The sequence below is a fragment of the Bos taurus genome, chromosome 23, assembly GCF_002263795.3.
Source record: "Bos taurus isolate L1 Dominette 01449 registration number 42190680 breed Hereford chromosome 23, ARS-UCD2.0, whole genome shotgun sequence".
NCBI classification, from domain to species: domain Eukaryota; kingdom Metazoa; phylum Chordata; class Mammalia; order Artiodactyla; family Bovidae; genus Bos; species Bos taurus.
The window spans coordinates 17,028,053-17,052,706 of record NC_037350.1 but is presented as its reverse complement, the minus strand read 5'-3'; the positions used below and the strand labels follow the sequence as shown (position 1 = coordinate 17,052,706).

General features: G+C 54.7%; 1 protein-coding gene across 10 annotated transcripts; it reads right to left on the bottom strand.

Moving 5' to 3' along the window:
• Positions 1–299: 299 nt before the first annotated feature.
• TJAP1 (tight junction associated protein 1) lies at positions 300–24,277 on the bottom strand. Of its 10 annotated transcripts, XM_024983583.2 has the most exons (16): positions 24,222–24,277; positions 23,638–23,733; positions 14,433–14,562; positions 13,412–13,482; positions 12,382–12,480; positions 10,734–11,716; positions 10,234–10,317; positions 7,442–7,539; positions 6,638–6,763; positions 5,094–5,122; positions 4,286–4,447; positions 4,010–4,076; positions 3,752–3,781; positions 2,881–2,988; positions 2,704–2,787; positions 304–2,068 (listed from the first exon to the last, which is right to left on the bottom strand). In XM_024983583.2, the coding sequence occupies exons 9-16, from the start codon at positions 6,734–6,736 to the stop codon at positions 971–973; spliced, it is 1,677 nt and encodes a 558-aa protein (XP_024839351.1). In that variant the 5' UTR covers positions 6,737–6,763; positions 7,442–7,539; positions 10,234–10,317; positions 10,734–11,716; positions 12,382–12,480; positions 13,412–13,482; positions 14,433–14,562; positions 23,638–23,733; positions 24,222–24,277; the 3' UTR covers positions 304–970. The 10 variants fall into 10 exon arrangements, with proteins under 10 accessions (NP_001179348.1, XP_024839351.1, XP_015315283.1 ...); XM_015459797.2 differs by lacking the exons at positions 10,234–10,317; positions 10,734–11,716; positions 12,382–12,480 and adding an exon at positions 14,652–14,764; XM_005223429.4 differs by lacking the exons at positions 10,234–10,317; positions 10,734–11,716; positions 12,382–12,480.
• Positions 24,278–24,654: the final 377 nt, after the last annotated feature.

Genomic DNA, 24,654 nt, shown 5'->3' with positions numbered 1-24,654 from the left:
ACTTCTAGGACTTGGGTTTTTGGAGTGACACCTTACACAGGCCCTGTAAGGACCATACGTGAAGTAAAGTGCCCCCAAAACTTGGCTGAACCCTACCCCAAGGAGACTCAAGAGCCCTGCCAAGGTTAATTGAGGGACACTCTCTCCCTGCCTGATGCTCTGTGGCCAAGGAAGCCCCAGGCAGAGGGAGGCAGGGGGAGTCAGGAGGAGTCAGGAGCAAAGACTAGGACATGACTAGGACTGGGGATACCCAAGAATGGGGAGAAGACTGGAAAAGGAAGGTCAGTGATACAAATGAGGCCATTCCAGTAAAATAGTTTTATTTAATTTTAAAATAGTTACCGATGTGAAAATTTCCCAGTGCTGGGAGTAACAGTCTAGAGCCAAGGTTGGGAGCGGGGCTAGGCTTCACCGAGAGCCCAGTTTAAGGCCCCTGAATCCCACCCTCTACTCCCTTCCAGAGGGAGGAGGAACATCTGAGGAGCCCTGAGTCAGTCCTCTCCCGCACCCCCGAGGGCCTGCTGTGCTAGGCCCCTTGAAGGCAACAGCTCGTGCAGAGGATTGAAGGAGAGGGAAACAGGTCAAAAACTAGAACTTAGAGGTTAATAATCCCAATGACCCCCTACACTCTGGGGGGAAAAAAAAAAACTGGTGGCTATGAAAAGAGGATGGAGGATGAACACTGATGTAATAAACGCCCCAGCTCCCCAGAACAGACCGATTTGGGCTGACTGGAAGGTCATGAGCCCCAGCTGCACGTTACCATTGGAAAATAAATATTCCAGGAGGGAAAAACCACGAGGCCAGCTGGTGCCAGTTACAGTCAATGCAGCTGAAAGGCCTGGTGTGGCCTGACCCTGTTCACACAAGGAGCAGAGGCCAAAGGCCTGGGCTGGGCGGAGACCCTGAGCTGCAAGGGCAGGGGCGCCCTGCAGTCCCAGTGCAGCAGCGGCGGAAGGCGAGCCAGGCGCTAGTGGAGCAGGGTGCCCTGCTCCTGGGCCTGCGTCAGGCTGTCCTTGCGGTGCAGGTGGTGCACCCCCATCCTCTTGGGGCTGCGCTGGGGGCGGCTGGGGCTGGGCAGTGCCCACACCCTGCCCTCAGCGCGAGGCGCGCTGGGCCCCTCCTCAGTGCCAGCATCGCTGGGCAGCAGGCTCTGGCGCTCCTCCTCTGGGCTGACAGGCAGATTCAGCTCTTCCTCGTCCTCTTCCCTGGGAAAGCCAGGGTCAGCTTCGGGCAGCAGCAGAAGCCCGCTTTCACCAGGTGGGGATGATGGTGCCTGCACCTCATCTCCACCAGCGGGCCCAAGGGCGAAGTGGCGCTGCAGCTCAGGGAGTGCATCCCGGCCGAAGGCCGTGCGCTGGGCCACAGCGGCCGGGGGCGGAGCGCGGTCCACAAACACCCGCTGCCAGCTGGCCAGCAGGTCCTCCTCGGAGCTGGCAGAGCTGGCCGGGGCACTGAGCGCCGGCGGGGCAGGCCGGGGCTGGTGCTGGGGGGAGGCCTGGGCTGAGGCAGGGCTGCTAGGCACCGGGCTGGGGCGGGCCCGCTCACTGCCCTCCTCCACCAGGCTCAGGGAGATGGCCTGGCGAGTGGCATATGTGCAGTTGGGCAGGGGGCTGTTGCGGGGGATCCGCACCTTATCCTCAGAAAACTCAATCACCCTGCGGCCAGGATACAGTGGATGTGGCGGAGATGGGGTTGGGTAGGGGCTCAGCTTCTCAAAGGCCGGCAGGGGCAGCTCCTCCTCTGGGGAGCCCCCAGCAGTGCCCAGGGAATGGCACTCCCCGTTGGGTTGGGGGCTGGGGCTGCTCGGGGCTGGGGGGCTAGCTGAGTCACCCGGGTCACCCCCACTCATATCCACATGCACGAAGACATCCTCAGCCAAGGGGTGCCCGGTGCTGCCTGACTGGGCCGAATTGAGCAGGAGAGACTCCGGCTTCTCCAGCACGCGGGCAATGACCGAGGTGGGCACCACAGCCCCAGGGGCCAGGCTGGGGGCAGGCCCGGGGCTGGCGGCCTCCTGACCACTGTGCAGGTGTTTCCGAACCATATCCTGTAGCTCACAGGGCAGCTGGGGTACAGGAACGAGAAAAGGAAAGAGACATGAAGGATCCCAGCCTAAGACAGCTTGCTTCAGGGCAAAAATAAAGGCTGCCATGTGCAAGGCTCCCTCCTCACAGTGTGCTGGGCACTTTGCTATCACCTGTTCTCACAGCACACCGAGGTATGTCCTCATTTTGCAGTGAAATGACTTAAAGCTTTTGATCAACACAGCCAGGATGTGACCCCAGAACTGGTGCTAAGGCCCACTCCTGTCGACCCTGTCAGCCCTAGGCTGGAGCTCTGGGGTCTAGAGCTTCCCCTTGGAGCAAGGGGCTCTCTCAATTATCTTATGGCCCATACTTCTGGCATCCCCCTCCTTCCTGCATCAGATCTGGAAACTGAGACCCTCTCCCCATGTCTGTTCCAGAAATACCCATAGGGCCAGTCCTCACCCTGCCCCTAGTGATGGCCCTTGAGAGCATGCAGGACACCAACCAGAGGCTGAGCTGCCTGGCTTGAGGGGAAACAGGAAGGCGAGGGGAAGGCAAAGCAGAAAGGCGGGGAGCCAGAGGTGCAAGGACAGGACAGAGAGGCGTAGAAACTGGAGCTGGAAGGGTCCTAGAAAGGGTGGACGGATACTGGCTGGGAGGACCCGCTACTCACATCGGCAAACTTGTGGTTACGGAAGTGGGACTTGTTGCACTTGAGCAGCTGCACGGCCAGGTTGCAGTCCAGCCGGTACCGCTCCTGCAGACACAGATGCAGCTCAGCGCCCAGCCCCGCCCGGGGAGTGGGGTGGGGACACAGTGGCACAGGCAGGGAGGCCCCAAGATGCCGTACGTTGAGCTCCTCCAGCTTGTTGATGGTGTTCCTGGCATCCAGCAGCTTGTTGGTCAGCTCCACAATCTCCCAGTCCAGCGTCTTCCTGTCCATCTCAGCCTTCTTGATCTGAGGCACAAGACTCACAGTGAACCCAGCCCGGGCCCCAGCCAGCTCTTCCTCCCCTCCTCCCAGCCCAGAGACACAGGAAGCCACAGGTGCTAGGGCAGCCAAGGCACATGAAGTAGAGACAGATGATGGACAGACAGAAGGAGACTGGACACTTCTCCTGCAATGCAGGCGGGCTGTGGGGCAGGGGCTTTCTGAGCATGACCAACAGTTGCCCAGGCCCAGAGCAATCTAAGAGCTGCCCAGCCTTGGAGGGTGCACAAGGGGCTCTACACACCAGGGGAGGGAGCTTCTACCCTGAGAGACAAGAACTGCAAACCCAGGGGCTCAGGCCTATGCTGCATGTAGCTGTTTCCAGGATCAGGCCATTGGGTGAGGGGGAGGAGGCTGGGCACAGAACGGGGCTGGGTGGCAGCTGGGGGCGCCTGGGAGATTATCTAGTCAAGCAGGGAGGGAGCTACAGTCTTCTGATCTTCAGCTCAGGGACTGGATCCACAGGCCCCCTTCCTCCAAGCGGCGGGGCTGGCTGCCACTGCAGCTGAGAGGCCATGAGTGTTCAGTGGTGACATCAATCAGTACCTCTGCCCAAGCCAAGAGCAGGCTCCCCACCTGCCCCCAGGAGCGAGGCACTGACTGCTGACCAGGCCTCCCATGAGGACAGGAAAGGAATGGGCAGAGGGCAAGGGGCAGACCCCAGCCATCCCAGATCTCAGCTGAGGAGGAAGCAAGGGCAAGGGAGAAAACACACAAACTCAGACGCAACTGCAAAAATCCAGCTGTGGCTAAGAGAGGCCTGAGAGAAGAGTACAGCAGCAACGGTGGCAGCATGAGGGGAAGACGAGAGAAGAGAAACAGTGTGAGCGTTAAGACGACCCTGACTCGCACAGCACGTGGCAGGCCCCTCCCCACCACAGCCGCCCCCTCCCGAGCCCAGGGCAGGACGGGGGCCCCCTGGCAAGTCCTAGCCCCGTGCTGTGCTGTGAGTGCAGCGCTAGCCAAGCTGCCCTCCTGGACAGATTACCAGCGTGTGCAGCTTGTCCTCCAGCTCCTGGTTGGTCCTCTGGGAAGCCGTGTAGCTGTTCTGCAGCCTGTAGAGAACACAAGGCAGACCTCCGGGTCAAGATGCCGCTCTTCAGACCCTGCTCAGTCCCTTCTTGATGTGGATCTTGGGCAGGTGCCCCTCCCAGAACTTCAGTTTTCGCATCAGAATTGGATCACCTCTGAGGCCACACCTGGCTAACAACCCCCTGTGAACGGGGAGATGCATGCATGCGTGTCCCAGCCCCCGGTCCCACACCTGCGGAACTTGTCCTTAAACTTGTCCAGCTCCTCCCGGCTCTGGCCCAACTCCAACTCCAGGCAGTCCTGCCCGATCTCCAGCTCGCGCTCCAGAGCCTCAGTGCGCCTGGTGGCTGAGGCCAGGCGCCGACGAAGCTCCTCGTTTTCCTGCTGCAAAAGCCTGGGAAGGTGAGGGTTCAAGGGCAGAGGGGCATCAGAGGTGCTAGGGCCACCCTGGAGTCCCAGGCTGGATTCAGAAGGAAGTAGGGGTGACAGGAGTCCAGGGAAGCGTATCCCACAGGCCTGTTGGCCCTGAGAACACGGCTGGGCCTGGAGGGTGGGGGAGGCAGAGGGGATGGAGGGGGACAGTCGGCCCCCCTCACTGGAGAAGACAGAACTGCAGGGGCCACAGTTGCCATTTGTCTCTAGTTACAATCCAAGCCAGCCGGCCCCCAGCTCCAGTTTCTCCACTGCACAGTCAAGCTGCTCCATTATTCAACTTGTGGAAACCCAGCCCAGGAGGGCCCTGCTCTGCAGAGGCCTCACGGGGCTGACGGAAAAGGCTGTAAGAGACAGCTGGCACGGGAGGCGGGAGCTGGGACTCGCCCGAGCAGCCCCTCAGAGGCACTCGCCTCCCCAATGCCAGGTTCTCATCAAACAGATGTTTTTCCAGGACTAATATCCAAACGTCAAGCTGCCTTCCAGAGTCCCTAAAATCCCCCAACTTGTACCTCTACCTAATCCAAGGAAAAGCCCAATGGTACCAACAGCCTGGGGCTGAGGGGACCGAGCTGAGGCAGGGAGGCTCTTGGGCAGCAGGTACTCACTTCATCCTCTCCGCGTCAGTCAGCGGCTCCTGTGCACAAAAAAACAGAAGCCTGAGGCTCGGCTCCGGACCACTTGCCTCCCGCTCACTCCCACCTCCTCCAAACAGCTCCAAACAGCCCCAGAGAGGGTCATGTCTGCAGCATACGTGTCTGGCACGAGTGGGCTGCAGGGCCCCCCAGAGATGGGGCCGTCTAGTAACTTCTGGACCAGCCGAGACTACCCTCGCCCATGCCGCCAGACTCCAACCCTGCCGTTCCCCACACCAGCTCCAAGCCCTCTGAGTCCTAGAGGCCATGCCACCTCTCCCTGGGCTAAAGAGCCTCTCAGCTCTTCACTGGGCTCCTAGCGGGCCCTGTAGGCAAGGTTGAAGACTTTCCAGGGAAGTGACAAAGCCAGGTGGGATGGAGTAGAGTCCAGAGCTCTGATGAAGCCCTGCGGGCCCCCTGGGAGGCATGAGTGCAGGACAGCCTCTGGGGTAACCCAGACGGAGGGGAGTAAAGCGTCTCGTCCTGCTTTCTCCCTCCTGCAGCATCTTCCTCAAGCCCCCACATGGGTCACGAGCCCAAGGGCCAGAACTCAGCCAACCAAAAGGCAGAGCGAGCCTGCGCAATGGCAGTAGGGAAATGTCGAGTGGCATTTGATTGGCCTCACAGCTTCAGGACGCTCATCGCAGGCAGGACAATGAGGTGCATGGCCCAGACTATGGACCTGGGAGCCACTGACACCTGGACTGGTTTCATTAATCTTGTTGAACCCTAGAGACCACATCTACAAAACTGGGGGGAGTGCCCAGAGGGCGGCACCTTGCACAGTATCTGGCCTTTTAATGTTTCCTAAATTCAAAATGGGCAAGTCGTGGATGGCACTTCTGCCCTGGGCCTTGGCACATGCTGGCCATCTCTCAAGTTCTCCAAATGTGCTCCATGAACTTCAACAGGGTAGAGACACAGTATCAAGGAGAATAAACTCTCCTCTTCCTGCAAGAGCTTAACGAGAGAAGAACACCGATCTGGACAATGTTTGGCGGTTGCCTGAAGAAGGCCTCCTAAGTATCTAATGTGGTCCCTAGCAGGGAGCACATATTTGATAAATGTCAGCCAGACAAAACAAAGCTGGACGAAGGTCAGCCTTTCGGGGACAGTGGAGAACAGCTAGGCTGAGGGCAAGCAGCTGGAGCTCCCTAAAGGTGCCCAGAGGGGCCGCAGGTTGCACAGCTCTGCTCCACCAGTGGAGGGCCAGAGTCCCCGGCTCCGGGCAGGTCAGACACCTTTGTCTGATGGGCGGCCTCCCACACCAAGAATAACACTGCACAGATCATTTAGGCTGCGCTACAGACTCTGGGGCTCCTGGATGTGTGAACGTGTCACAGCCATCCCCCATTGGTCTGCACCACGAGCATGGTGGCAGCTGAGAGCCCAAGCGGGTACCAGCAACGCCACACTCGCACCCCAACTGGGGGAACCAGATGCCCCCTCAGGACAGCCAGGCCCCGCCTCAGAGGTCTGCAGCTGCCAGCTGGGGCAGGGGGACCACTCTTGCTGACCTCCTGCTCGGGCCGGGAGCCAGGACTTTCCAGCCGCAGCTCACGATGCTCGGGTGGTGCCTTACGATAGGGCTTCTTAGCAGGGGCTGCACTGGTCATTCTGGGAGATGAGAGCTGTTCAACCTGCTGAGGGAAATAAGGAGGGAGGAGGCTCAGAGACGTGGCAAGAGGCCTCTGAATTGAGGGAAAAAGGGGACAGGTAGGAGCCACCAGGCAGGCAGACAGGCCTGGGCCACTCCCAGGGTTATCTGAAGTGCTCAGCTCTGGTGTGCCACTGCCTGTGGGTCAATGGTGAACAGGAGAGGCGTCCAGGGCCAGTGGGAATACATGAGGGGAAAGGCAGGGCCCAGGGCCTGGGCGCAGGGCACACGGGTTGGGCCGGAGGAGTGACCCACCCCTGGTCCCTGCGGGCGTGGGAGGGCCGCCGCAGAGGGAAGAGCGACTCTCCAAAAACCAGTTTCCTCAATTCCAAACTGGGTTAAGTTTCACTTCAACAACCAATTTCATAGGGTTGTTGTAATGATTATGGAAAGCACTAACAACAGAAGCTGGCACTCAGATGCTCGACTAATGTTAGCTTTAAAGCAAACTGTGAGCAGAAAGTAAGGGCTTGAGATGTATGCCCAGCCTGGACCCCTCAGGGCGGGGTGTCACCAGGTTTGGGGGCCCTGAAAGTCAAGCCTCTCTGGCCTCCAGTGCTCTCTTCACCAGCCCCCACCAAAAGGGGCCACCTGCTGCCCCCTCACCTGCCAGCCTCCCCAGGAGAGGGCCCAGTGGGGGGCGCAGGCCTCACTGCGAACATACCGTCTGTCCGTCGGCAGCACTCTCTGTTCCGCTGTCCGGGAGTCAGCCTGTGGCTCTCTGCATCCCACGGCCCAGCCACTTCCTCTGGCCAACAGCTCCTGAAACCGGAGATGGGAAGAAAACAGAAACCAGGTGTCAAGGCCTGTCTGTCAGTGCCCCCAAGAGAGCTACACAGGAGAGCCATGGAGGCGGGACCGGAGTGGAAGCACTGGCTCTGCATGAACGGCATCCCGGGCCCAGGGAGACACAGGTGTGTCTGTGTGGCCATGCTCTTGGCTTACCACACGCCTGATTCCAGAAGAGGCCTGGTGCTGTCTTGTCCCTATCCTACCCTGTATCTGTCCTGTTCATCTCCAGGGCCTCTCAGAGTCTAGAAACAACAACTCAAGAGATTTGGGGGACATGGGTTGCAGAAGAAAACACCAGGAAAAAGCCTAGGAGAGGCCCAAGAAGATGCTGGGGGAAAAAAAAAAAGCTCCTAGCAATGATTCCAGAGGAGCCCAAACAGACTGCAAGAGGAGGGGAAGGTCCAGGAGAGAGAACTGGAAAAGGCAGCATTTTAGAGCAATGACGGTTCTCAACCAGGGTGATTTGGGTCTTCCCCGGCCTCCTCCTTTCCCCACCCCTGGTATCTGGCAAATATCTGAAGGCATTTTTGCTTGTCACACCAGGGGTGGGCGGTACTGGCATCTAATGTGTAGAGGCCAGGCCTGCTGCTAACATCCTATGAAGCACAGTGCAGCCTCCCACGACAAGGCATTATCGGCACAGTGTTGATTTGCCCAGGCTGGGAAAGCCTGTGTAGGAAGCTCCAGTCTGGGGAGCTGAGACACCTGGCTTCCGGGCTCAGTGCTGCTTCTGACACACGATGTGGCCCTGGGTAAGTCCCTGCCTCACTGGATAAGCTTGTCTCTCATCTGCAGAGAGGTGGCTGGAATGAGTGGCCTGTGAGGTCCCCTCCAAGTCCTTGGGGTTCCGACCTCTCCCCGACCTGTAATGAGCTGGGCTGCAGCATGGGGGCAGCAGCTACCACAGGGACCAGTGGAGGCAGCAACCTCAGGTGGCCTTCCGGACATCAGCAGTCCTGCCTCCGCCATCCACCTAACCAGAGCTGGGGGCTGAGGGAAGCCTTGCGGGCTGAAGCGTGTGTTCCCGCTGTTGGGACATGCCCTGGCCACAACTCCTGTCACATTCCAACAGGGCCTGAGGCAGGAGGCATGGTGAGGGGGTGGGGAGGGCGGGAAGAGGAGTGGCCTCCCCTCTCTGTCTGGGCAGCCTGGCCTCTGGCGTGGGGTTCTGGGGTGTGGCAGCAGGCACGAGCCGCCAACCTCCAGCCCTTTGATGGTGAGGCAGAGCGTGTCCCCACAGGGCACACACAGCGGGCTGTGTCGGGCTGACTCCCTGTTCAGGAATCTGGGCAGGCCTGAAGGGACAGCACATTCCTGAGGTGTGGGGGAACAAACAAGTCACCCCCACAGTTCCCTGGGGCTACCCCTTCAGTGGGGCCCTGGGTGGAAGCTCTTCTGGCCTGGGGAACAGGCCCAGAAAGTGCCAAGCCAGCACGGGTACCTGGATTCTGATACTCAGAGGGTCTAAGTTGGGGGGGTGGTATATATGTTAGAAAAGGAAGAGTCAGACCACAGGAGTGAGAGATACTGGTAGCCAGGAGTGCCCATGAAGTCCAGAGCCGGCCTCTGCCTTCCCCCACCTTCCCTATTCCTGCCAGCGCCCACACTGCCCTCCAAGCCCTGGGACACTGGTGTGGGCGGTGGGCGGAGGACACTACCGTGCCCGGGTATCTAGTCATCCTACCCGTGAGGAGACGCAGCGGCCTCCCTCCATGCCCCGCTGCCCCAGCTCGAGCTGTCACATGTCCTACGAGCTCATCCTGCCCTGTCTCAACCTCACGGCCCCACAGCACATATTCCTGGGGCTTTCATGCACAGACAATCTGGCCTGCTGAGGGGACAGGTAGCATGCATGTGGCTAGCAGTGAGACGGGTCAAAGTGCAGACTAGGACTCTCAGATGAACGACAGTGGTTTTGGAGGTTCTTTTCCCCAGCCAGAGTCCGCTCTTTTCATACATATCGGAGTCACAGGGAGGGACATGGCTCCTGACTGGGGAGGCAGAAGGCCACACCCTGCTAGGGAGGACAGTCCACCAGGGAGCCTCAGCGATCCCAACACAAGTCCAGGAGGGAGACTCCACGCCACTCCCTGCCCCACATCCCTAAATTCCAGTGCATGTTGGGGCTCTGGTCCCAACTCCTGAGGTCTGCTAAGGGCCTCAGATCCAGCCTGGAGGGGACCACAGTTCCAGCACTGAACAGGCACACACAGGCCTGGCAGGACGCTGGCACTGCAGGGAAGGTCAGCCCCAGGGGTGAGCGCAACGCCAGGCCTATTGGAGAACACAGGGAGCAGCAGCCGGGCAACAGGGTCACAGGAGGAGAGGAGGGGCTGGCTACAAAGCAGCGGAGCGGCCCCTCCAGGAAGACCCAGCTCCTAGAGGCTGCCTCCCTGGCACATGGCCTTCACCCAAAGATCTCCAAGCTGCTTTGGAGTGTTTCAACCCGAGGTCAACTCCTAATCCCACAGCAAGAAAAAGAGTCCCCCAGGGAAGGCTGGATAAGTCCAAATGGGCCACAGGCCACGAGGAGTGGGCAGACAGCCCAGTCTCTTAGCCTCTGGATGCTGCGCTGGCTCCAGGGCACCTCCACGAGAAGGCTCTTCTAGAAAGTCTAGAAACTGACAAGGAAGAATCCCACTCCCACCCCTCACCACAAACTACCTGAGCTTCAAGGAACTGGAAGCAGAAGACTCAGGATGTGGGCTACCACATCTTAGGCTGGGTTTGTGCGACAACAGCCGTGCTCTGGGAGAAAAGTGAAAGTGAAAGTGGCTCGGTGGTGTCCGACTCTTTGCGACCCCCATGGACTATACAGTCCACGGCACTCTCTAGACCAGAATACTGGAGTGGGTAGCCTATCCCTTCTCCGGGGGATCTTCCCAACCCAGGAATCAAACCGGGGTCTCCTGCATTGCAGGTAGATTCTCTACCAGCTGAGCTATGAGGGAAGCCCTTCTGGGAGAAAGGCTGAGACTTGAGTCAATCCCCCCGGCTGACCTGGTCTGCGGCTCTCGGGGCTGCACCTGCAGGCACTGTTGAGGGAGACACCCCCGCAGCGTCACGGAGGCGAGGTGAAAGGAAAGCAGCTCTCCTCACCGCCCCCACCCCCCCTAACCCCGCCTCCTCCTCCCTCTCCTGCAGAGTATTCATTCTTCACTCACTCAGGAGCAGCTCAGAGGACTCCACCGTATCTGAGGGGTGGAGTGAGAGGGTGATAGCCTTGTAATTGCCATGTTGCAATCTGCCAGTCCGCGCAGGCCCCTGTTGCCGCCTGCCCTGTATTAAATACCTTCTCCCTGATTACAGCCCACGGGCATGATTAGCTGCCTCCAGAGAACAAAGTCTACTTTCATTAGAAATGGGACTCGGCACGCACAGTGAACCTGTGCTCTGAACCCACTGAACAGCTGAGCAAAGCGTGTATCAGAGGCAGATATAAGGAGCAATATATGCCAGGAGCTGGCGGCTCCTCTCTCGAACCAGGGGACAGCTCTCCGACTCGCTCCCCTGTGTGGACAATGAACGTGTGTGGATATGACCAGGGGTCCCCCCGAAGTCAGTCCTGATGCTGCTGGAGACGGAGCAGGATGAGGAGGAGCCCTCTTCAGAATCTGATTCTCTCCAAACCACTATCCTTTCTCCTCCTCCCTGCAAACACCCGCAGAGGCAACAGTGAAAGGTTCGATTCCAAGAGCCAAGGACACCCCCTTACTTCCCTCTGCCGTCCCATCTGTGCATCTGCCCAAGGCCCAGGGCAAAGCCAAAGGTGCAGGAGAGGAAGGGAGCTCCCAGCATCCAGCTTTCTCTCTGCTCAGGGCTCAGAGGTTACCCGCTCGACACTGGCCGAGCAGAGGGAGACAACTGAATCCAAAACAGGTGTGGCTCAAACTCTGCCCTCCCCTGCACCCCAGGTCTCTTCTAGCCCCCAAGTTCTGCACCACACCCCTGCCCCTACACAGTTCAGCTGCCTACCCAAAGAAACCGCCTGCCTCCACAACTTCCATCACCCACATTCTCTTTAAGAAATGATGACCCCAGCAGTTTATCTGGGCTCAGCATTTCTGTACTTACTGATGTCTCTGTCCCCAGCTGTCACTGAAATCAAGCAAGTGAAGGACGCTGAGGGGCCAATGAACCCAATCTTCTGAATCAGGGAAGGCATACACATCACAAAAATCATTAACTAATGCTCTTCTTTCATAATTCACCCAAAGAAAGTCAAATGGAAGGTAGCAATCATTGCTGCTTTTAAAATGAAAGGAAAACTGCCCCTTTTCAGAATACCCCAGCTGTGTTGTATGCTGCCTTACCCCAGCAGGATATAAATTAATAATAAACCCAAATATGGGCCCTTCCTAAAGCCCCCGGTGAACCACTAAACAGGAGCATGTGGTCACAGGGACGAGCGCCTCCCCTGTGGGAATGGTCCTCAGCTGTGAAGTGGTCTCTGAACCCTGCAGGCCTGGAGGAAGCTGTGCCTCGCGGGGTTGGGGTGGGGGGCAAGACACACTCCACAGTGCAGGTCCAACTGCTTCTCAGGCCTCTGAAATCCGGGCTCTGGCTCCAACTAAGGACCAAGAAACACAAACCTCCACCGTGCAAGGGCCAGCCCCCTAACCAGGGGGGCCAGCAGGGGGTCCGGAGACTGCCCATAAGGACCCCTCCCACGCCCACCCCTAATCAGGATGGCTCCTCTCCCCCTTGACTGTCAGTGAACAGCCGCACAGAGAGCTGATCCTACTGAGGCAGCCTGGGTTCAGTCCTCCCAGCCCTGGCCCCCAGTTTCCGGTGCAGCTGTTCCCGAGATACCTGAGCAAAGCCCTGAGCGATCCTGGGCGCGTGGCAGGCAAGCAGCCAGCAGAACACGGGTGGGGCCCGGGCAGGCTCTCCTCTGGGCCGATGACAAGGCTGGAAGATGCCAGTCTGTGCCCAGACCAGCCCCATTGCCCCTCCCCCAGGCAGGCCTGCCACCCCTCTGGGAAAGCACAACGTCACCCTTTTGGGACATGCTGCCTGCGGCCCTAACCTGGCCCCCTGCCCACTCTAAGCGGAATAGAATATAGGTATTTAAAAAACCAGAATGGGTGGGAATATTCCTCCCCAGAGTCATCCTGAGGTCTCAGAACTAGTGCTGGTGGCCTGTGAGAGCTTACCTGGCTCCCACCAGAGCAAATACCTCAAGTCTATCCACCGGGCCTCTCGTTCAAGCCAACACTTGACAGGAGGAAAGGGGCTGAAGATTCCTGATGATGAGCCAAGCAAACCAACCCCCAACCAAACGGAGCACTCAGAAGTCCCCAGATCAGAAGCAGCACTTGACCTTCGTCCCATGCTCGCCCCTCGGGAAGAAGCAACCTGCCACTCCTCGCCCCTTCTGCTCTCCTCGTCAGAGCCAAGCCACAGGCCCCTCCAGGGTGCTGCTGCTCAGTAGCTCAGTCATGTCCGACTCTTTGTGACCCCATGGACTGCAGCACGCCAGGCTTCCCTGTCTGTCACCATCTCCCAGAGTTTGCTCAAACTCATGTCCATTGAGTTGGTGACGCTATCCAACCATCTCATCCTCTGTCGTCCCCTTCTCCTCCCGCCCTCAACCTTTCCCTCCAGCTTGCTAACTCTCTATTCAGGGTCCACACCATCCGCGGAGCCCCTACACCGTCTCGTTTACACACTCCCACTCTGTGGGCACTGGCAGCTTCCTGCCCTCTGCCTCCTGGCTCAGGGGAAACAGAGGCGGCTTAGAGGGCCTCCAGGTCTCAGGTCCCCCTATCTAGCCCACCACACTCCGCCCCCCTCCCCGGGCACTGCCCCCAGAGGCGGCAGACAGGGTCTGTCTAGTTACCTGTGCAGACCACCAGGGCGCCCCGCGCAGTCAGCCTTCCTGCAACCTCTGGACGCCCCTTCTTTCCCAGCCTGGAGGGAGGAGGGAGCCTGTTGGGAACTTCTCCATGGCAAGCTGAGGCCAATGCCTCCCTCAGGCCCACTGTGGAGTCCAGAGCCAGGTCCTGCCCCCTCTGACTAAGGCGCCCTTCCCAGCTCTTTTTGGTTAAAGTCCACCTGAAGCTCCAGAGGTGGAAGGCGGTGGGGGAACCAACTCCTCCCACTCCACCTCCCAGAGCAATGGTCACCAACGGGAGCTACATCTCAGATGGGTATCCGGTTCTGGGCTCCAACTTTCAGACAGAGCTTCACTCCTCTGTCCAGGCCATTTCTCACAGGCAGGTCAAGGTTTTCCTCAACCTCCCAGTCCCCAAGAAGAACCTGCAGTTTCAAATCTTATCCTGGGATGGGAATAATGGGGATATCATCTTCTCCTTTTTCCTTCTGGCTATGTCCATGAGGGATCTTAGTTCTCTGACCAGGGATTGAACCTGGGCCCTCGGCAGTGACAGCACTGAGCCCTAACCACTGGACTGCCACAGGAATTTCCATCATCTTCCCCTCTTGATAAAGGGAGGAAACTATCCAGTCTAGCAGAAAATTCCCTTCCTACTCTCCTTCCATCTGTCTCTGAGGCATGAAACCAGCAGCACGGTAGCTGAGGGATGCTCTCAAACTCCATGGTGCTAAAAGCAGATTAAAGAGACATGCTGTTCTAAGGGAGAACTGAGAGGCACATACTGACTGAGGGGAGGAATGGGGGCAGAGCCCAGCAGCCGGCTGGTAGGTGGACAGGCACCTGTGCACAGCCCCACCTACGGCAAGGAGACCGGGCAAACGGAGGGAACCCAGTGGTAAGGACAAGCGCGCAGAGGAGATGGCTCGGTGTAAGCAGAGGGGAGGAGGCCAGGGGCAGGAAGGGAGACGAGAGGCGTGGCTGGAGGCACCTTCAGGGTGGGTTAGCTGGCCCGGGTCAGACTCACAGGGTTAGTGTCTTCTCCCCAACCAGCCAGCTCTCCTGGTTAGCACGGTTAGCACCAGACTCGTGGCAGACGCCCTCCAGGCACTCCATACAAACAGACAGCTTGGTCTGTGAGCAGCCCAACTCCGGAGCTGCAAAGAGAGCAGAAGGAATGCCAGGCTGCAGGATGCCCGAGGGTACACACTGCCCTCTCCCGACAGGGACGCTCCTCCGGACTTACCGCCAGACCCTGCAGGGCCTCTCCCCTCTGGAAGGCAGGCCACATGCAAGCACAACACCCACCCTGCCAAGCAGTGAGCCTGGCTGGTGACCCCAGGGAGCAAGGCTCTCCAGCTGTCAACAGAAAGAGAGCACTGCCGTGGTGGAAGGGGGCACTGCTACCAGGGGGCAGCTCTCCTGTCTCACCTATTCCCGGAACACTGCTGCCAGGCTGGACCACAGCCCTGAGAGCTGCTTCTAAGAACAAAGCCACCCACAGCTGCAGCTGCCACCTCGCCCAAGCCCGTGCCAGCAGAGTCCACCACACCCCCTCCCACGGGCTCTGAGGAAAGGCGCTGGGAGAGAACTGGCCCAGGGACCGGAGGTTGCAACAAGAGCTGCGTGGAAAGCACAGCACAATGGGGCAGTGTGTGCCCGGCCCGGAGCCATGCCAGCCCAGGGAACGGGTGACACACTGCCACCTTTCAGCTGCAGAAAGGGCCAGGGGTGGTGTTTCCCAGGGAGCTGGCCCCAAAGGGACCCATGGGGCAAGGGTAAGGGCAAGGCCACAGTCAGACTCCCCAGACCCTGAGAGGGCCCCCCCACCCCCTCAGAATGGCAAAGCCCAGAAAGGCTAAGGTTCTCACACAGCTAGCCCAGGGAACACTCTTCCCTGAAGCCTCCAGAATCACCCAGGGAAAGTGACACACCCTGGCTTAGAGATCTCCAGGCAAATGTGCCACAGCAGCAGAGTCCCAGAGACCCCCTGCCCTGGCCAAGATGCGACCCCTGGGGAGGCAGGACAGGAAAGTTACAGCACAGACATCAGCAAATACTGGCTGTGACTGATGGAGAAGGGCTGGCAGGGAAAAAGCAGGAGAACGACCCCCACGCAGTCTGATGATGAGATGACTCGGGGTAGGAAGGGGAAAACAGAGACCACCCAGGCCCCACACATAGGCCTGGCTTCTCCCAAGCCCAGGCCAACGCTGAACACAAGCAAGAGAAGCCTCCAACAGGCTTCCCAGCTGCCCCCTTGCTGGGCTCCCGGCCTTGCTCTGATAGCCCTGGAGGTCAAAAGGCCGAAGCCTGACCAGGAAGAGTAAGCTAGCCATCTAGCAGAGAAGACGCCAACTCTTCCTGTGGGCTCTGATCTCTTCCCTGGACTAGCAAGGAAGCGTGGCCATGGGCGACTACTTTCTGAATCCTCGACACAGACATACTAATAAATAAACAAACACGCACCAGTTGGGTCTGGTTTGTTTTCCAAACGGGGAGCAGCAAGTGACCTGGTTAATCCAAGGTTTCAGACAGCAGGGGTTGAGAAATCAGGTAAGTCTCCGCCCTTCCCAGCCAGAGATGAAAGAAGAGTGAGAGAGAGAGACACATGCGAGCCAGGGGTGCTGGTGCCCACATCACGCCCACACCCATCCTGATTCCCACTCCAGGGCTCTCCTACCAGAAAACTTCATCCCAGCATAAAAGACAATCCCTCAGAGATAAGCAGGGTGTCTGCTGTGGCAAGAACCTCTGGGAAAGCTGCTCCAACCCTCCCAAGGAGCCAGCCAGCCCCCCAGGAACACACCAAGCTGGACTGGAGGCTGCAGCCGGGCTCCTCAAAGGCTCCAGCAGGGACTAATTCCCCCCTCCCTGCCCCACCCAGGGTTAATTGTTAGGAGGGCAGAACAAGCTGAATAACAATATGTATTACTATTAAGTTGTGTTTATTTTACAGGCAATACATGATAGGGAATGTCTGGAAGTATTAATACATTAGAATGATCAGAAGGATACAGGATAAATGGTTAACAGTATTCCCTGTCTTTGGGAAAGGGCTTAGACAGGAGCAGTGGGGGAAGAAAGGGAAGGTCTTTTTGCTTTAAATTTTGTAGATTTTTCTGTACGGTTGGTATTTTCAACGAGGTACCACACCACGTTTATGATGACAACGCACTGTTCCCTGACAAACGGGCAAAATCACTCCATCCGCACTGTGCTGTACCCTCCCAGAAGTGCTTTCCCTTCAGCTGTATTTCCTTCAATCCTTGTAGCTTAGTGAGGCCCACAGCACAGGTGGCGTTCTCCCATTCTGAAGTGACACAGAGGACAAGAGCCCTGCCCAAGGCCACAGACACAGGGGACAGAACCCTCCATTTCCAATTCCAGTTCAAAGCCTGGAAAGCTGTCTTCTCCCGGGAGCCAAGGAAAACGATGACAATTCTGCCCGGATGTAAAGACCCTCAAAGACATCTGAGACCGAATTCCCCATCTGGCTCACCTGGAAAGGGGCAAAGAGGCCACTGCTCAGCACCCAAGGGGATAAGTGCAGAGTTCTATCCCGCTGGTTAGCTTAATGGAAGCCCAGGGCTTTCGGGTCTAGGCTGACTCTCCGCAAGGCAGTCCCCCCATCTGGGAGTTCTCTGCCAGTTTATTATGAGAACATAAAAGTGCTTCACAAATAGGGGGCCGTGTCCTTGATAGATCCCAAACGTCACCAAGTAGACAGTTGGCACTTACAAGATAGACCGAACAAAGAAAGTCTCACTCTTCTACTCACGGACCCTCACCAGACGCAGTCCCTCTGAGACCTAAAAGCACACAACACAATCCAGTCCAGCTGGCTCATCTGATCTCCTCTCAAACCGGCTTAACGTACAACGCAGCTTATCACTCCTGCCAAGATGCCATCATGAAGACGGGCCACATTGCAGTGCGCACCCCACACCAAGGGATGAGGGGCAGAGCCCAGGGAAAACTCCTTCAATCCACCTCTAACTACTGGTTTCATCCCTGTGGTTCTTCTAGGCGTGAACAAGGCTGTACCAAGATGTCTTGGCTGTGAGCGTGGAGCACACCAAGGGAGGACCAGCGATACCACAGAAAAGCCAGCAGGTGACGGCAGGCACTAAAAGGAGCTCGATGAATAACAAAGAGGGTGCCGGCAGCCAAAGCCTTTTTAAGATGCTAATTAAGCAAGAAAATACACCTGTGTGTACTCCAGTGCCTCTCTTAACTCCTTCTGGCTGGCTTAGAAATGTGCGGTTAGAATATAAGGCTGAAGAGGGAGACAGCTGAAGCCAAGCACCTAGATCATTCAACCACATTAACTCAACTCTGGAAAATAATTAGTAATGTGACTGTTAATACATTCACCTTTTGTTTATGCAGGACCTTCCTTCCTGAGAGTTCAAAGAGTTTCACCAGATAGATTTTATCTGCTTTAGTCTAAGAAAGGACTAGACTGGGAATAGGACTGCTCAGCACCTCCTATGTTGGGCTAACTAAACGCTCAGCCTTCAATAAATGACCTTGCCCCTAAGAAAGACCCCTGGGTGGGGAGAGACAGGTTAACAGCACCCCTGCATCACAGTGTGGTGAGTGCTCTGAGAGCAAACAGGAGAGGCATCTGGCTGGGGCAGGGAGTTAAACACCAGACAGAAAGGTTGCCCTCCCAAGAATCCAGACGAATCTTCCTGTGATTGCAAACTCCCATTGGAGTGCGGCCCGGCATTATACAATTAAGAGGTCTAGACTTCTGGAAACAAACTTCTCTGGCGCTTGTTCAGAACTGGTGCTGAAGAATTATTCCCATCAGCTATACTGAAAACAAAAAGTCAAAGAATGGACAGCGACCCTCAGCCTTCCACCCCATTTCTGGGGAGCACCTGAGTTCATAAGCCTGTTCTGTGACCCCCCCCCAAAAAAAAAAAAAAACTGGGACAAGAAGTCTGGCTTTCTCAAAGCGTAGACCACCAGCTTCACCCAACATTTTTTCAGTCCACAAAATACCAGGGAACACGGAACCTCAAACACCCCATCCAATACATGCACATGTACGGCCGAGTCCCTTTGCTGTCCACATGAAACTATCGTAACATTTTAACTGGCCATACTTCAATACAAAATAAAAGTTTAATAGAAGAACAACAGCAGCAAAAACCCACTCCATTTAGTCATCTCCGGCCTTAACTACATAACAAATCCGCCACCTACTCACTTCCACCTGTATCTACCAGTCATTGTTAATTTCACATGCTTGTCACAATCCATCAAAGGAGTCATTTCAACGTAAAAGATGGGAAGAAGCCTCAACAAACTTCCTTTGCACACTGACACTGTTTCCCAATCTCACCTTTTTTTGTTGCTCAGTGAAAGAGAGAGACAGGTAAACAGGTAGACAAGTGTCCGGACCAAGAGGAAGAAAGGAAAACAGAGAAGTCTTCTCAACCAGGGTGGAAGAGAAGCTGGGTCTCAAGAGGTCAGCAGAGTTTGAGAGACAAAGGTGAGCACGATGCAGAGACTGAAATGCACAAGTAAGAAGAAAAAAGTAAACAAATGTTCAGAAAAGGTTCCGGAGCAGTAGGAAACTCAGGAGCAAGGAAACACAGGACAGATGAAACAGAGCGGCAGTAACTCAGGCTAGAGAGTTGAGTTTGAGCCTTCTGGTACACAAGGCTGAAGACTGTGGACTCTATCCCAAACAAGAGAGAAACCAGGGCCTAAAGGGAAGAGGCAGTATGTGTTTTATAGGAAAGTAAATTTTTACAGCAGCATGGAAGATAGAGTAGGGAGAGACTGCCCGTCACATTTCTTTCATTGTATATGCACCACAGCATTATAAAGCACCTCTTACGCACCCTGCTGCTGCTAAGTCACTTCAGTCGTGTCCGACTCTGTGTGACCCCATAGACGGCAGCCCACCAGGCTCCCTCTTCTCTGGGATTCTCCAGGCAAGAACACTGGAGTGGGTTGCCATTTCCTTCTCCAATGCATGAAAGTGAAAAGTGAAAGTGAAGTCGCTCAGTCACGTCCGACCCTCAGCGGCCCCATGGACTGCAGCCTTCCAGGTTCCTCCATCCATGGGATTTTTACCCTGCACTATCCCAAATGCCAGAATACAACAGTGAGTAAGACAGTGTCTGTTCTCAGGGCACTTACAGTCTTGTGAGAGTCAGACAAATAAACAGGCAATTACAATACAGCCCAAGTGTTAAAACAGAAGTAAGCACAGGACAGTAAAGAGCAGTGGGATCCCAAAGGAAGTGACATTTAAAATGAGACCACAGGAGCAATAAAGAAGGAAAAGGGAGTCTGGAATGCAGCACAACCAACGTGTACAAAGACCCAGAAGCTAGAGAACAAGGTAAGTTTAAAGAGCTGTTAAGGGATTTCCCTGGTGGTACAGTGGATAAGAATCTGCCTGCCAATGCAGAGGACATGGGTTCAATCCCTGATCTGAGAAGATTCCACATGCCACAGTGCAACTAAGCCCGTGTCCCACAACAACAGAAGCCACCGCAATGAGAAGCCCATGCACCAAAACGAAAAGTAGCCCCCGCTCCCCGCAACTAGAGAAAGCCCTTGCAAAGCAACAAAGACCCAGTGCAACCAAAACTAATAATAAATTTTAAAAATAATTTTTTTTTTTTAAAGAGCTGTTAAGAGGCTGAATCCTACTGGAGAAATGAAGACCCAGTTTACTCATAGGACTTGGCACTCAAAATATGATAGCGAAAAGGAGGTGAAGGAATTTGATTCAAAGATAACAAATGAATACTGGGTGTTATGAGAACAAACTGATTTAGACAACAACAAAAAGAGAATGGTAACAGGGGAGAACTGGCTTAAAATCCATCAGCCTTCACCCTGAAGTTCAATCATTTGCTAAAATGTGACCCGAATCTAGGAAGTCAGAGAACTACCAAAACACAAACATGTACTGTACAGAGATAACACGTTTCAGCATGCTGACTGCAGCGCAAATCAAGATAAAGCACACCATCCTGAGGCCTGTGGCTCCTCTGTTGATGGAGGAGGGGAGCAGAGACTGACAGATGCTCTTAAAAGCACATGTGCTATGCTACAACAGACAGAAAGTTTCATCATGGGGCAAGTCCTAGGTCTGGAGCCCCCGACACCATGAGCCCAGGCGTGTGCCTGCCCTGATGGCAGAGTGAAGAGTCATTTACTAAAGAAAAAGATGGGCCCTGAGGGCATGTGTTAAATAGACAGGGCATGACTCAGAAGGAGGGAAAGGGTGAGTCTTAAATACTGGGCAAAGGAAAGCCAGTCATCAGTCAGTCCTTACACACACTCTGCCTCCTGCCTGGCTTAAAGGAAAGAGACCTGGGCGTGGCACCAGGGCCTTCCTCTACAACACAAGCTTCAGCAGAAGCACATTTATTTTCCAACTTCCTCTCACGTTAATAACACAGTTTTCCCCTTTTGTAGTTTGCTATTTTTTAAAGAAAGATGCAAGCAGACTGTCTATGAGTTTAACACTATGGTTCCTTCAACGGTTCGTGTCAGTAACACAAACACCGACACAGTCAATGCATGCTAAGAATGGATCTCGATGTCATTCTGTCTGCTCACCCCAGCCAGCTCAAAGTTTTCCAAAGAGCAGTCACCAAGTTGAATCATGATGACAGAGTTTAGATTGGGCGAACATGGCACAGGGCACTCCCACACCAGTCCGTGTGTGTGTGCTAAGTCACTTGAGTCGTGTCTGACTTTTTTCAACCCTATGGACTGCAGCCCACCAGGCTCCTCTGCCCATGGGATTCTCCAGACAAGAATACTGGAGTGGGTTGCCATGCCCTCCTCCAGGGTTCTTCCTAACCCAGGGATCAAACCCAGGTCTCTTCCGTCACAGGCAGATTTTTTACCATTGAGCCACCAGGGAAATCCCACCAGTGCCTGCAAGGGTTATTAACTCTGAGAGGAAGAGGAGAGCTGAGATAAGAGCTCAACTCCTAAAACATTTTTTAAACAATCAGAAAAATGTTTACTACAATATGGGTTCACATCTAACCATCATGACAAGCAAACAAGAGACAGAAATTGCCAGTAGGCATATTTAAAAGTTAACTTCATACCAAATGCAAAAAAAAAAAAAAAAAAGCTCAACTGCTTAAGCCTGATTGCCTAGCTTCAAATCCCAGCTCTGCCACTTACTATCTGGGTGATGCTGAGCAAATCACTTAACAATGCTGCACCTCTATTTACTCTTCTGTAAGATGGGGATACTAACAGTATTAAACTACTAATCCACTTACAAAAGTGCCAAGCATACAGAACGTGCTCAGTAAGCACTATTATTATCTTCATCACTCGACGGTAAATTGATCATTCTACAGCCTCACAGTTTCAAATGTGTTCTGCCAAGGAAATGACTGGTATTTTAATATCACTTTAAATAGCTTAATGAGGATATTCTCACTATACGTAAAATCTATACTATCCTCTTCTCACATCAGGAGAGCAGCTCAAACCAGTACAGGTCTGCCACAGAGAGACATCAAGTTCAATCATGAAGCAGAAATTAGGGCTGAGATCTGGCCAGCATAATAACAAATATATATACTGAATGTCAGGCACTGTTCTAAATACACTAATGTACTAACTTATTTGACCTTCGCACAACTGTATTAGATAGGTACTCCAACCATCTCCATTTGATTGATGAGAAAGCTGAGGCAGAGAGCTGTGCAATATCTAAAGGTCACAGAGTCACAAATGGCAAGGTCTAGATTTGGACAGGCAATCTAGCTCCAGAGTCAGTGCTCTTAATCTCTGTGCTGGCTCACCACACTTTCCTTGCTGGTTACAATCTTCTAGAGGCATCCACAAATTGTTCTCAGAAAGAGAAGTTTTCCAACCTTCTAGAAATGAAGTCACAGCTCAATAACAACACCAGTTCTTCAGATACCTGAAGGTACTGAAGTTAGTCTAGTGACAGTGACTTAGGCTGGTCTGCCTGGAGTAAGACTTTTGGGGGCATGGATGTGTTGAGAGTAGGGAGCAGAAGATGGTTAGTAAGGAGTCCTAGATCAAATCAGACTTGCTGATCCAAGCATGGAACCTTCTTACTGGAGCAGGTTCCAGTAAGAAGCATGCTCCTAATTCTGGCTTAGGCATAACCAAAGGGCATCAAAGAAGTGGGAACCATACTCACTGCGCTCTGTGCCTCCAAACCTGTTCTCTTTCCTCAAACCCAAATCCACTATCTCTCAAGCCATGGTTAGTTTTGCTAATAAAACTGATATTGTTTTTTTGCCACACCACATAGCCTGTGGGTCCTAAGTTCCCCAACCAGGGATCAAACCCATGACCCCTGCATTGGAAGCATGGAATTTTAACCACTGCATCACCAGGGAAGTCCCCAAAACTTAAAAAAAAAATATATATATATATATTTTAACGTCGTTTGATAGGAAGATATAAAGAAAGAAGAAAAAAACTACCAGAAGAGAAAAAGGCAAGTTCTACAAGCCTTTCCTTGCATCACACTGCTCCAGGTTGTAAAGCAACTCTCAAATATCAGGGGTCTCAGGAACAGAATGATGTGAAAAACATGTGCAGAGCTTTGTACCAGTCAGCCTGACCTCTTACTATAAACTGATCTGGGTTTCTCCTCCCTAATCCCAACCTACCTGCCTCACTCCTCTGACCCAACCTAGGCACCAAATCCACATCCCCAAATAACACGGGCCCAAATAAATGAGCCCTTCTTACCAAAAGAAAAGATCAAAAGAGGCAGACATGTGGCAAGAATGAATTCAGGAATCGGTGACAGCAGGTGCCTAAATGGTTAATGGACACCAACCAGAAGTTTGTTTTCTTATGGCTGCCCACCATCTGTCACCCACAAATCTCCACTTTGGGCAGGAGACCAAACTGAAGATGTGATGGGGAGATCAAAGAAAATACAGTGACCGTGAAGGAAACTGCTTGTGACAGGGATGTGTTAAAATATTTTCAGTCTGATCTCTAGGCTCTTGCCCACGTTCGCCTGCACAGGTGAAGGCATACAAGGCTCAGTACTACACCCAACTCTCAACAAATCAGCGTGAGATCTAAGCAGAAGACTAACTTAGGGACCACAGGCAAAAGGCAGCCTCTAGAGAAGAGCGCCCTTCTCAAAATAAATGATTTTCAGCATCACTCGGAGCCCATGCATCCTGCTTCCAGGGAGCATGCCAGCCTGTCAACGGAGGCCACCTTACCCGCTCTGGGGTTGAGCTGGGGCAAGTCGCTACCTCTTCTTCTTTCCAAGCAGGCACTGTGATTTCTTCCAATCCCTGGGGCCCCTGAGTCTTCAGCTGAAATTGGGGCAGATGCTGCTATAAGAACTGTGGAAAGGCTGATCTAAGTCTAGAAGAGGGCCATTCGTTTGGCTTTAGTTCCCTCTTTGCTTCAGGTCTCTCTTCCTCCGTTCCCTACTATTCTCCTCCATGGAAAAGACCCCTTTTCCTCTCCCACCAGCCTGCGCTAGGGCCTCCACTCCACGCTCCGGGCTTTTTACTCTTGGCTAAGAAGTTCGGCTCCAACTCGTGACTCTGCTTCTCCCTCCCTGCACACCTACTTCTGGCTCCCCGCCTGGAATCCCCTCCCCCAAGGCTACCACTGGAATCTAGGCCCCCTCCCCTCCATCCCTATCTCATTTTTTTCTCTGCCTCCAACCTTCCACCACTCCACTTCCTCTTCTCAACCCCAGAGCTACTCCCTCCGCCCCAACTCCCCGTTGGCATCCTCACGACCCCCTACAAGTATAGACTCCCAGCCCGACTAATCCAATCCCACAACAAACTTTCTGCCGCTGCCCACTGCCTTCAGACCGCCATCTTGCCGCGGGGCAGGCCGGGTAGTGGCCACGGCCGCGGGAATCCCCACGCACCAGGCGCCGCGCGTCATCGGGGGCGTGGCCATGGGGGTGTGGCCTCCGACTGGGGCACTGGGGCGCGGGACCCGGAGGAAAGCCGCGGATCCTGTAAAAGCAGGATTTTGTGGGCTGGCTGCACAAGGAAGGCGGTGTCTTGTCAGGAGTAGGGAGATAGCGAGAAGGGTGGGGAAAGACTCTGGTATTCAAAAAGAAAAACAAAAAAACAATGGGAGGAAAACAGCACAAAAATGTAGTGAGAGTTGTAGCAATGGTTCCCCATCACTCAAAGGGTAAAAGGCAGCTTCTCAGCTTGTCACGTGGAAATAGGCAAGACCTAGCTTCTTCGCCCCTTCACCAGCCT